We start from the raw sequence: 13859 nt of genomic DNA on the forward strand, positions 1-13859 counted from the left end.
TCCTTCTACTAAGAGCATCAAAAAATTTGTTTTCTATACCCTTCTTATGCTTGATGGTGAAGGTATTGGCCTGCAAAGACTCCACCCACTTCATATGCCTATGACTTAGCTTGTCTTGGCTATTCAGAAAACTAAGTGCTTGGTTATCCATATACACAACAAACTCCTTTGGTAACAAGTAATGTCTCCACCTTTTGATGGCTTGAACCAAAGCATACATTTCTAAGTCACATGAAGAGTATTTCTTCTTGGCTTCATTTATCTTTTCACTTGAGAAAGCCACTGGTTTTCCTTCTTGACTAAGAATAACGCCTATAACAACCTTGCTAGCATCACATTCTACTTGGAAAACTTTGTTAAAATCAGGTAAAGAAAGAATTGGTTGCTCACTAACCTTTTTCTTAAGCAATTCAAAAGCTTCATTTGCTGATTGACTCCATGGAAACTTACACTTCCTTCCACCTTTAATAGTTTCTAACATAGGAGTGCATATATGACTGCACATATATGACTAAAATTTCTTATAAATTTCCTATAAAATGTAGAGAGATCATGAAAGCTTCTAACATCTACAACTATTTTAGGAGGTGGCCAAGATAGTATAACACTTACCTTATCTTTATCCATCTTCAAGCTACCTTGAGAGATCACAAAACCAAGATATGTCAGCTCCTCTTGCATGAACAAGCACTTTTCCAAGTTTATCACCAATTTCTCCTCATGAAGTCTTCTCAAAACCATGTCAATGTGCTCTAGGTGTTCTTCCTTTGTCTTGCTGAAAATTAATATGTCATCCAAATATACTACGATGAACTTACTATTGAAGTCTTTGAGCACTTCATTCATTCGTCTCATGAAGGTACTAGGAGCATTAGAGAGTCCAAATGACATTACCTTCCACTCATACAATCCATCATTGGTTTTTAATGTTTTCCTCCACTCATCTCTAGCCCTTATCCTTATTTATGGTACCCACTCTTTAAGTCAATCTTGGAGAAATACTTTGCACCTCCCAAGAAATCAAGCAAATCTTCTTGGCATTGACAACCTTTATTTGATTGTAATCTTATTAATGGCTCTTGAATTAGTGCACAACCTCCACGTTCCCTCCTTCTTGGGTGCCAAAACAATAGGTACAATACATGGACTTAAACTTTTTGCAATTAAACCAAAATCTAGCAACTCCTTTACTTGTCTAGCAATCTCCTCATTTTGTTGAGGTCTCATCTAGCCTTATTTGGTAAAGTAGGTCTAGGAATGAATTCAATAAAATGACTAATGTCTCTTATAGGTGGTAAAGACTTTGGTATACCTTCTAAAATCAAACCTTCATACTTATCCAAAAGTTCTTTCACTTCACTGGGAATTGCCTTGTTTTTTTTATCCTTCTTCTTGTCATTTTCAATTGATCCTTGTATTTGTCGTTTAGGTATCAAAAGAAAACAAGGCTTAGGTTCATCTTTCATGTCTTGTAAGAACTCCTTCTTATCAACCATCATAATTTTGGCTCCCCTCTATTTGTTCTCTCCCACTTCTTCACGATTAGCAAATGGAATCAATCTAATCACCTTTCCATCCTTCTTGATAGTGTATACATTAAGTTTTCCATCATGTTGTGCCTACAAATCATATTGCAAAGGCATGCCAACAATAGGTGGCATGCATCCATGTCAACTATATCAAACAAAATTCTATCCTTATACTTTCCAATTTGAAAATCAACCCATGCTTGCTCATTAACAAAAGTTTATTGACCCTTTGTTAGCCATGAAACCTTATAGGGAAAGGGATGAGGCATTCTTCTAAGTTTTAACTTTTGAACCATCTCAAGAGAAACTAAATTTTCAGTAGCTCTCGAGTCAATAATGACTTTACATACCTTACCTCCTAATTTGCAAGCATTCCTAAAGATGGTCTTCCTTTGTGGTAGCTCCATGGTAGTAGGCACCTTCAAAAGTGTTCTTCTCATCATCAAATTTTCTCCTCTTTCAAGTACACTATCTAAATCAGCCATCTCCTTCTCTTGGTATTCATCATCTTGTACCAAATGTGTTCTTCTTTCACCTTTGTGAACACAATACTAGCTCTATCCAGGCACCTAGATGCACAATGTCCCTCCTTATTGCAATTGAAGCAAGTTATTGGTCTTTCCCTTCTACCACCAAACCTACCTCTTGAATTGCCTCTTCTACCTCTGAAATTACCTATGAAATTTCCTTTACTTTGATTGGTTTCTTGCTTTATCTCCTTATGATCTTCATGGATTTGTCCTCTTCCTTGGAAGTTTCCTCTTCCCCTTTGGTTTCTTCCTCTTCCTCTACAATTTTTCTTTTGTCTTCTCTTCAATTTGGCTTCCACCTACAATGCTAATTGATAACATTTCTGAACTATATTAGGACACAATAGATGAAGTTCTTCTTGAATTTTCAACCTCAATCCATTGAGGTATCTAACAACTTTGACACTTTCAGATTCACTCTGTTTTACCCTTAGGATCAATTTTTGGAATTCTTCAGTATAGGCTGTGACATCTAGCTCCTTTTTCCTTAAACTTTGTCTCCTTCTATGTAGTTGGATTTCATAATCCTTAGGTAGGTAAGTTTCTCTTACCTTGGCACTCATCTTGACCCATGAATTTATCATGTTCTTACCTTCTTTGACCCTTTCTCCTTGGGTGAAACTCCACCAAGTGAGGGCTGCTCCCTTCAACTTTGACTTGGAAAAATTTACCTTATCTTTTTTTGCTACATTTTCACATTCAAAGTGGTTGTTCAAGGATTCCATCCAATACACAACAACATCAGCATCCATCTTGCTTGAAAAGATGCGTAGGTCACCTTTGGTATCCTTCTTGCCAACTCTTTCAAGGGCTTCTATGAAGTATCTTTGATTTGTAGGCAAGTTAACCACCTCCTGATTAGGGGCATTTTCTTCTTCCCCTTCTTCCTCTTGCTCTGAGGAAATCTTTACTCTTTTCTCCATCCGGTCCTTCAACTTCTCAAGTTCATCTAATAACCACTTATTGCTTTTCTTATGTTCTTGCATCTTCTTTGCTAATTCAGCATTGCTGACCATGTTTGATGTCTTGGCTTTAGACTCTGATTCTGATATAAAACCCAATTTCTTCATGAGCTTTCCCCAAGCTTTGATAGCAATTATGATGCAAAGATATCAAAAACAACAAATTTCTTTGTAAAACCCTTGGTTTTCAAGGTCAAAGATTTTATCATATCTCACACATACTGGCATTTCAAGACTTCAAACCTGATTCATTTGGAAGATATTCAAACCCCCTAAACATTTATGAAGGATTCAAATCCTTATCCTTCCACACAAACACATGACAAAGTTGGAAACAAGAAAAAAAAAAAAAAAGGTGAAGAACAATACCCATAATTTTGACCACTACTTGGTAAATTTTAGTTTTCTCCCTCATACGAAAGAGTTAGAACCTCCAACTGGATTCATTCGAAAGCTAATTCAAATATCTATCCAACCATATAAGTTTAATACCTTAACTAGGTCACATATACAAATGGGAACCAGACAATGACAATTTTTTTTTTCAAAAATTAGAAAATCTCTCTTGTTTCTATATCCAAACTTGTCCAAAAAACCCCTTTTTGTTGCTCATACATTTTCCCCATGATATAATTCAACCAAAAAAATATATATAAATGTGACTCTTGGCCTTTTGAGCTCTTGTGTATTTAAAAGACTTAGAATTCTAAAATTTCTAGAATTTCCTAGTTTTTAAAAGTGCAACTTTGTATTATACAAGCAATTTTAAACTACCATGCATTTCTATTTGTGTGACCCCTATGAAACACTTAAATGATCCTAATATTGAATTAAATGAACTAATTACATGCTTATAGGTTAGTTGACAACTTCAACATGATGGCTTATAGGTGTGCCAAATCATGTAAGTGCCTTACAAAATAAGCCTTTATTATAACTAAATGCAATTAAAAGACTAGATGACATGAACACAACTTGTCAAACATGAATAACATGATCTATCCTAATGCATGATGGACATATGTACATGTGGAAATGAAATTAAAAAATTAAAAAGAACTCTTTATGTAGGTGCTCCTGCACCAATTTAGGACTTCTAATTACAAGCACTAATTGTAAGCACATAGACCTAGAACCTAGAAACATGTTTTATATAATCTATATTTTATAAATTTGAAGCAAGTGAAAATAATTGGCGATAAGGAATATTAAGATCCACCAACTTCTATACATTAAGTTAGACTTTTTAAATCAACTTTGTCTTGCTATAGGAATCATTTCATCTATTTAGAATTGAAAAATGAACAATGCCATTTAAAATTAAGTTATGTATAGATATATGACAAAAGTGGACTCACCAATATAACATAATAGAATATTCTAACAAGACTCCAAATTCATCTTTTAATAAAATATATTAAGAAACATTGTTCCAAATTAATGATTTTTTCTATTAATTTTATTTGATATTTATTGGCATATTACTTAAAAATAATATTTCACAAGAATCAAAGCTCAAATATTTATTACAATACCACGCTTACCTCTTTTCTATAAGTATTTGTGATTTGTCTTCTTTATCGAAAGTAAGGAGTTATAGCTGTTCAAACTAACGTAGTAAGACAAGGAAGTAGAAAACAAGAGAACCAAAACAAAGCTTGGGAGAGGAACGCTGCTGAGTAAAACATTCGAAATACGTAACAATCAGAAATGGGCATTTCCTTTTTAAATATGAATTCCTGTAAAACTGATTAAATCGACTATGAAAATTCATTTCACAATTTTGTTATTCTCCTTCCTTTGCTCATAAATGGTCGGGATTTGCAGAATACAACCGATCAGCTGGAAGAGAGACTCAAAATAGCGGAAGGTAGTCCTCAATCTTTGCCCTCTTTACCAGGCATATCTGTTTTTTCAAATAAATGTTCAAGTTTGCGTTCCTTGAACGAGATCTGTGCTTTTAATTCGATTCATTGAACTCTTTTAAGCTCCCAAAGCTTCTGTAAATTTTCTTATTTTGAACATTTTGATCAAATTCGATTTTTGCGACTGGCCATGCCTGTAATCACAGTGTTCAAGAAACTCCGTTATAGGAATGTCTTTGCACTCACAATTTCTAGTGATTGTATTTATGTAAAAGAAAGCAATTTCTTTATTTAGTTAATTCCAAAGCCTAGGAGAGTCCTGCATCTCCTGGTAGCTATGTCTGCAATTATATTTGAAGTATTTTTTACTTGGAAACAAGGTTTGAAGTCTACCGCAAAGCATGAAGACTATTCTTGTCGTTTTAGCGGTTAATTAAATCGTAAGGAGAAGCTTCTGTATTTTCTTTTATTAATACAAATATCTGTTTTGCTGATGAATAAACAGGCCTGATCTAAAATATTCGCTTCACAAATTCTCCTGACAAACATAAAATCCTGTAAAAAATTTCTTCAGACTTTTCAATCTTCTGAACTTCGCGTGAAATTTATACAGTTCCCTTTTCTAGACTGGTTTTATCTCCGAGAAATGTAAGGAAAAGCTTCTGCGTCTTGTTTTTTCATTATTTGTTCCTGTTATGGATGGACAATGACAATTTTTTCATAAACTCTTCCTCACAATCATAAAAGTTCAAAGTTCCTTCAATTTTTTAGTTATTCCGAACCTTTTTCTCTGAAATTTGTATAGTTTGTTCTATCACTGGTTTCGTCTATAAGTGATCAATATTTTGTGCAGGTTTATGGAGGCTTTGCACTATATAAGGAGGTGGTTTAATTGACAGCAATGGCGTGGTGGGAAAGTAAAAGTGAGGGAGCAAGTCCAAGAATTTCATTTTCTTACAATCTCTCGGCAACAGACAGAAGCTGGTCGGAGAAGCCAAAGAGAGAAGACACAATCGGTACCAAATATACCAAAGAATTTGAGTTTTGCAGAGCAAATAACTGCATCAAAACCCTGTCATATGCCGATGAATTGTTCGTAGACGGCAAATTTCTGTCTCCAGGTCGCGGTTTCGAATCTCGGCCAAAAAACATGACTCGACACCTGAGCCTTGAAAAATCCAGGCGCCCTGCGCCTGTTCGATTCCCATCGTTTCCCACTTCAAAAACAGAAAGTACCGCCAGGAAGCAAAGCGCAAACTTGCTCGGCAGGTGGACGGATTACTACTTGTGCGTCATACCATTTTCCCGGCATAAATCGAGCAGAAAAGAGTTCAAATCTGCGACATTTCGTAGCCAATCTGCCGGTAAGAATTCCGACACAAGTGGAACAGAGGCAGAGGATTTAAGCAAAGCCTACACGTCTCCTTCCTATGCAAGGAATGAGAAATTGATGAAGTCTTACAGTTTTAAAGCCTCAAAGACCAATATTTCAGGAGGAATCATGAGAGTGACTCCAGTGCTGAATGTAAGCCCTGCCCTGTTTGGCTTCAGGTCCTTCTCCAAAAAAGAAGGCAGGAACTCTCTTCATTCTCCTCTCTCCCCTGCTAGCTACATGGATAGGTAGATTTGAATGTAGAATTCAATACCTTCTACCATTCCTGTAGATTAAATCCATTCTCGTTTCAAATGTTTTGTATTGATTAAACAATATAAGAGAAAATGCTGTTATGTTGCAGTTCATGCCTTGCTTTTGATAATTGCTCTATAAACACTTCTCTCTTTTAACAATTAACTTCAAAATGACACTAAAGATATTGCCCAAATTCGTAACTTGCACAACATTCTTGTTTGCTTGTTTTCTTTCGTTTTTTTCCTTTCCTTTCTGCTTTTCTGCGTAAGTATGTAATCTGTAATTTTGTTTTGTTTTCTTATATTCTGATGATAAGATAAATCCTATAGTACCATCTAAAATGTTAGATGTTAAAAATCATTATACATTTGAACTTATAAAAAAGTAAATTCTTTTCTGTTTAAATTGATAAAATGTTGATGTTAAAAATTATTATACAGTTGAACTTAGAAAAAAGTAAATTTTTTTATATTTAAATTGAAAATGACACACACATTCTAGATTTGTAATTTGCACAACATTCAACATTCACAAGAAATTTGTGGGAATCTATCTCTCATAAAACATGTTTTAAAGATTGAATGTTTATTATCTTTAACCAAAAAAGAAATTACTCCAAAGAAAGTGAGAGATAAATGATTTGCTTGGGTGAATTTGTATTATGTAGAATATGTTTTAAGTTTGTATATCATTAGGCAAATAAAAAAATGTTACAAAGAAAGTGAGAGAAGATAATTAGAGTGCTTGGTGAAAGATTATTATCATGATATATATCATACTATATTTCTTTTTCTCTCTACCATAGATTCCTTTCCCGACCCCATATTATTCTTACAATTTATTATTTGGGATAATTATTTTTAATACTTATTTGAACTGAAAAATAACACCACTATTGGAATTTTTAAAAATTCAATTCTACTATTTTTAACAAACATTAAAGATTCTATATAGGGCCTTTTGCTAATAGTTTTGGAATCTTAATTCAGTGACATAATATGATGTTTGTGTTTTAGTATTAAGGAATAATATATATTGAAGTTGGGCTTTCTCTCAAATATATATATGGAAGCGATCCTTGGCCAAAATCAAACATAAACTCTTGAATTGGACCAACAGATTTCTTTCCATGGTTGGAAGAATTCAAGTCACCAATAAGATTCTATTGGCTAGCCATATTTATATTTCTTCTTGCTAGTTACCATATAAATCATGCTACAATCAACTAACATAGTTAATTAGAATATTTTTGTGGTCTAAGTGGGGAAATAAGAAAGAGGTGCCCATTACATCCTAGAACCATTGTATACAACCAAATGATAGAGGAGGATTGGGGATTATCGACCCTTACACCCAAGGCATCTACCTTACTACAAAATGGATCATTAGAGCCCTCGATGGTGATGCTCCTTGGAACATTTGGTTCGTCATGTTGAATCCAAACTGCTACAGTTGGTAGTAGCTCATGGGATGCAGTCAAATGGGGAGGCAAACTCTTGCTTGCTCCTTTCTTCAAGACCCATGACTCAACTCCATTCAATTCAATCTGGAAAGCTCGGTAGATCAGTCCTTAAGGCATGGGTTGAGTTTTTCCTTTTCCTTTGTATGGTGGAATCACTTGGTTCAACTTGATAATGCTCCTCTTGCTATTGTCAAGATTGTGAAAGGAAAATAACTGTTCAAAGAACGAATTCAAACCTTTTGTGATTTATGGGATCCAATTAACTTTAATTGGAAATCATGGAACTGCCTCAAGTCATAATTTTCTCTCTTACCGGTTCACAGACACTTGATTTTACAAATTCAACTTGTTCCTCTAGAAATTATTTGGTTGATGTCCACCCTGTGCCATGATAACTTCCTTTCTGATTAGAAATGACCAAGTAATAAAAGATTTTGTGCTTTCCCACTTAAAACCATCTACAAGAAACTCTTTCCCACAATTTCCTTGTCCACCCACCTTAATCTTAAATGACATTATAATTATAAGCGCTCTAGGTGGAACAAACTAGGTGCTCTCATTTGGAAAACTAAAGTTGATGCACAGGCTCATTTGGTTGCCTAGAGAATTTCCATGTTAAGCTCTCCATTTGTGAACGCCTTTCCTTCATATCTCCCTCTCTGACTTATCCTTTTTGTACCAAAAAAGAGACAATAAAACATGCGTTTTGGTATTGTCCTCATGCTCAACGTATCTGGAATCATCTTTCTTGAATCTTCCATCTCTTAGCCAAAAAGTTTGGAGTTGGAAAACCGCTCTACTTGGCCTTTTCTGACACCATAATTATTTCATAGACTTTTAGTTATATTATCTTAAAATATTTATAGAAATTTTGTTGCTTATCTATTTTTCCCGCACATTCTATTCCATCCAATTGGAGTGCTCAATGATTTGTGTGAATCTCTGCCCACATCTCACCATCCTTTAGTCTCATACTCAAAACAAAGTAGAGCTTTGAACCTTCCTAAGAGAGCTGCAAATTCAATTCAATGTATTTGAAGAAACCATTATTGGCTCTGATTGTAGGATTGGAAGATTCTAGGAGAGCATAAAATGACAGGCAACTGATACTATTGATGGATATAGTTTGGTTTGAAAGTATCTACATACGAAGAAGAGGGAGCATAGTAATGTTATACCAGTGTATTGATTTCTTAGAAGATGTAATTTTCTTTTCAAATAGTCATTTTGTAACAACAACTGTTGCTTAGTTGATAGATTTTCCAAAATTTGTGAGATTCAAACTGATTTCCAAATCATTGTATGACTGCTTTTTTCTGCTGTAACTATTTTTTAAATATAAATTCTATTTTTTTATCCAATAAAAATATATATTGATTCTATTAATTTATAAAAAGAGATAAAATATATTTTATTAAGAAGGGAAGGGGCAGTTGAGAGAGAGAGAGAGAGAGAGAGCATATTATTTAATAGCTAGTGTAATTTCAACAAGAATAAGGTGTAGATATTTCTTAGAGGGTGGCCCCATCAAATATTGAATCTCTACTTATAATAATGCTACCAAATTTTCTCTCAATTAATGGGAACAACATAATCGTGAGCAATAGAAAGAGTTAATTGAGGGTGTTCGCCATTGTCTTACCAACCAAATATACTCCATCATGAGGTTGAGAAATTATAGACTATTCATGTATTTGTGAGCTCCAACCATGTTCTTGATGTTGAGGAAAACTACAAGATCCATAAGATTGATATTTCGATTGAACACTATGGTTGTAATCATGATTGTGTCCTTGGGAAGGATAAAAGCCCTTGTAAGAGGAAGAACATGCCATGTGTGTGATTGCAAATATTATGTTCGCCTAATTTTGTATAAAAATTCACGAGTAGGAAACTTCCAGTAAAAATTTATCAACTCACACTTGAATATATAAAATTATTATACCATGTCATAGAAAAAGAATTTAAAATTTTGGGTAGGTCTAGCTATCATTTTAGGTAGGTCCCTAAGAATAATCCTTTGTGAAGAGAAAAGCCAATGTAAAACTATTTGAAAAAGTCATGAAAAAATCTATGCATCTTGAGCTAACAAGAAAAGCTAGAAAATATGCACTTTTGATTTTTCATATGTCCATAAAAATGATAGAGGGGATTAAAGGCTCCAAGGATTAAATGGGGTCTAATGGAGATACCTTGGTAAATTATACACTAAGAAAAATGAGCAAGATAGAGATCCAAAATGGTCACCAAAATTATACACGAAAGACATACATTACCATTTTAAGTAGCAGTAGATTAAAAAGTTGAACTATCATTGATATTTGATAAATTCAAAGAAACCCATGAGCAAACTTTGCATGGATTTTAATCCCTAAAAGGTCTTTCTAATACCAACTCTAATACTATCACCAAGGTATTGTATATCTAATACTAATAGAAACATCTCCAATTTGGTTTCAAAAGACTCATAAAATTAAATAGAATGTAATGGTATACATTTGCACCCTAATGTAAATTACCATTTGGCATTGTCCTCACCTTAGCTTAAGACTCATAAAGCCAAAACATCCATTTGTGCCCACTCACCATGCCTTCTCATCACCCTCTTTGTGATCTCAACCACACATCATGTGTCAAACACCATATGTGTATGTGCTACAGAGATATTCATGTGGTGTGCACTACTCTATGAGACTATAGATGTGCAAAGTGTCATTGAGGTCCATTACAAACTACTACCTTGCAGTTGTAATATTTGATTCCACTGCCCACTGATGATGGGATTTAAATTCTTCCACTATAACCTCCATTTTGGGCCTTCATTTGGTCTACTTCTTTTCACACATTTGAGAAATAGACTCATTCACTCTTTATTCTCACAACATTATCAAACAAGTTTATGATATTGGAAACTCTCATTTTACTCACATGCTTGGTTTTTGCATTCATCTTATGAGGCTTGGCAGTGTTGCAATGAAGGGGAGTTATCTAATTTTTCTGTATTACATGTTTAGGAGCATAATGTGTCTCTTTATCTATTCTTACTTGCATTATAATTTCTTTATTTATCAAATATAGTTATCTATCATCATTTTATCATATTTATTTAGATATTATTGAGGTGGAAACACCAAAGAATGGACTTGACTGAGGTAGGTTTTGAAACAACCAACTATTATTTTTCTCCACTTTTGCATATGTAGGCTCATGGACATGCATGCATTCAGCTCAAGGCTTCATCAACTTCATCAAATTATGACTATCATTGTGAGATCATTTCCCCTTTTCCCTATGTCTTCCATATATTCATAATGTTATGTTGTCTTCCTATTTTTCTCTATTAGCATAGTTTTATTTTTCTATTAATTATGACTCAATTCCTAGTAAATTATATATTGTCCTCATACTCTTTTTATATGAGCTATATATATGCGTCGTTCTAGTGTCCCATACCCACATTGTTGTGTGTGACCGTGATGGTGTTTAGAGTAGTGAGCTTATGAAGTTCAATCCCTATTCATTATAAGTATCTCTTTCATTTCCAGTAGTCTAAATAGTTTTTTTATCTTAGGTTTTCTCAAGTTATTTATATTTCCATCTATTTTGTTATATTAGTTGTCTTGTTTATTTTTAATCTATTTGTATTAAACACTTAAGATTAGTTAGAAACCTCTTAAAAATACACAAAAATTTATCCCCCCTACCTCTATGTGCTAGTAAAAATCACGTGGTTCAAGGGAAGATTCATCCTTTAAGAATTTAATTGTCCCTACGTTGGTGCACTTTTTCCTTCTCTATATTTTGTTGAATTTGACATGATCTAACAACCTCTTTATCAAATTTTAACCTAGTACCAATGTTGTCCCTGACATGGTGACTATCACTCTAATTTCCCCACCTACTCAAGGGTTCCTAAAATGACCATTGCATTCACCCTTCTAGACGAGTCGTAAAATGAAGAGCCTTCTTCTCTCTACACCCCACCCTTGATCAATGACATCTCTACTAGAGGCATCTTGGTTGACCCAAATTGATGGATTTATGTAATCATAGAGGAGGTCGTCTTTTTTGATGACCTAAATTAGGAAAAGTATGACAAGTTTTTTTCCACCATTAGGATGAATAATGGGCTATCCCTTTCCCCTTTAGGAACCACCACTTTGATGGTCTCAATAGAACCCAAGGTGATTATCTCAATTTTCTTATGATTCTTAAATTGGACTTCTTTAGGCCCAAACTAGGTGTCCCCTAGTTTACCTCTATGAGATTTGTCCCTTTGGTTGTATTTTAATATACTTAAGGTGCAAGATTACTAATATGGGGGGTGAATTAGTTATCTATCAATTTCAAAATTGTAACAAACTTAACCATAATGATCAATTAAAATAGATCTAACCACTTAATCATTCACTACATTCACCCAATATTTTAATTAAGTAAAGAGGGAAGGTGATCTAGGTGGATCTAGAGAACTTGAAAAATTTATGGTCTCAGAATTTTATGGAGTCAACATTAGTGACTAGAGCTTTCTGATATGATCCTGATGCATTTTGAATTGCGTTGAAAGGACGACATGGTAAAAAATTATGCTTGGTCAAAGTTTAGGTCAAAATAATGAGGTAGGAGTTGACTTAATAAAAAAGAGGTGAAATTTGACCATCTCAAAAGTGGTCAACAATGGGTCTCAAATTGAGGAGCTCATTGAGAGCTTTCCAACAACATTAATTTCATCAAAAATAAAGATCGTATGTGGAGGTTATGCTCATTTGAAGTTGGAGGGAAAATACAAGTAATGATGACACTAGCATGAAATCATTATGACATCACCATCCCATCAAAATCCCAATCAATTTGGTGATGTGTCATATTCAACCAATCAATGCTTGCCACGTTGCATAGGTGATGATGTGGCATTCACAATTGGTCCAAATTGAACATGACACATGTTAATTCATCAACCAATTGTAAATTGCCACATGACACATGTGGTTGGTGGAACAAGGTTTGACCAAACACTATTTTTCTTTGGCAAGCATTCACCAAAAAATGACTTACACAAAAAATCATTTCCACCAATTATAATGTGATCCACAAAAAAATCAGCAATCAACACCATATTTTCATATTCACTCTTCAAATATAGATTACTTTTCTCACTTGTTCTAGAGAAAATCTAGTGTTAATAAAATAAGAATGTAGCCTTTCATACCATGCTCTTGGTGCTTGCTTTAATCCATATAGTACCTCATTCAACTTGCAAATTAGGTTTAACAAATCCTTCTTGTTGTTCTATGTAGACTTCTTCAAGTATTCCATTAAAAAATGCAGATTTAACATCCATTTGCTATACTTTAAATTTTGTATGCGTAGCATAGGCCAAAAATGTTCTTACACCTTCCCATCTTTCCATAGGTGCAAAAGTCTGACCATAGTCTATTCCTTCTTCCTAGCATAACTTTTGCAAACTAGTCTTTCTTTGTTTCTCACTACTTCTCCATTTTCATTCATCTTATTTCTAAATATCCATTTTGTTCCTATCACATTGTTGTTTGTAGGTCTCAGTACTAATGTCCATGTGTTTTTCTTCTCTATCTAATTGATTTATTCATTCATACCATTTATCCAATCCTCATTATCAAGTGCAACCTTCACTATTCTAGGCTCAAAATCAACAATTAAACATGCATTGTCTTTAAAATTACTTCTTGTCATTACTCCAAAAATTCTATCTCAAATTATGTGTTTAGGTGAATGATTATTTCTCACATATTCTGCTAACATAGGTTTAGGTCTTTGACTCTCAACATTATTTTCACTCAGTTGAGGTTCAACTTCCTACTTGGGTTATACTATCCATTGCTCGGGTAAAGAAGACTATTGC

General features: G+C 34.0%; 1 protein-coding gene across 2 annotated transcripts; it reads left to right on the forward strand.

Moving 5' to 3' along the window:
* Positions 1 to 4604: 4604 nt before the first annotated feature.
* On the forward strand, positions 4605 to 6723 carry LOC149571836 (uncharacterized). Of its 2 annotated transcripts, XM_089810035.1 has the most exons (4): positions 4605 to 4718; positions 4849 to 4891; positions 5392 to 5534; positions 5740 to 6723. In XM_089810035.1, the coding sequence occupies exon 4, from the start codon at positions 5788 to 5790 to the stop codon at positions 6508 to 6510; it is 723 nt and encodes a 240-aa protein (XP_089666161.1). In that variant the 5' UTR covers positions 4605 to 4718; positions 4849 to 4891; positions 5392 to 5534; positions 5740 to 5787; the 3' UTR covers positions 6511 to 6723. The 2 variants fall into 2 exon arrangements, with proteins under 2 accessions (XP_089666161.1, XP_089666153.1); XM_089810027.1 differs by lacking the exon at positions 5392 to 5534 and having other exon boundaries at positions 5740 to 6706.
* The last annotated feature ends 7136 nt before the right edge of the window (positions 6724 to 13859 follow it).

This window comes from Cupressus sempervirens, chromosome 2 (genome assembly GCF_028749045.1).
Source record: "Cupressus sempervirens isolate cs-2001-9-10 chromosome 2, ASM2874904v1, whole genome shotgun sequence".
Taxonomy (NCBI): domain Eukaryota; kingdom Viridiplantae; phylum Streptophyta; class Pinopsida; order Cupressales; family Cupressaceae; genus Cupressus; species Cupressus sempervirens.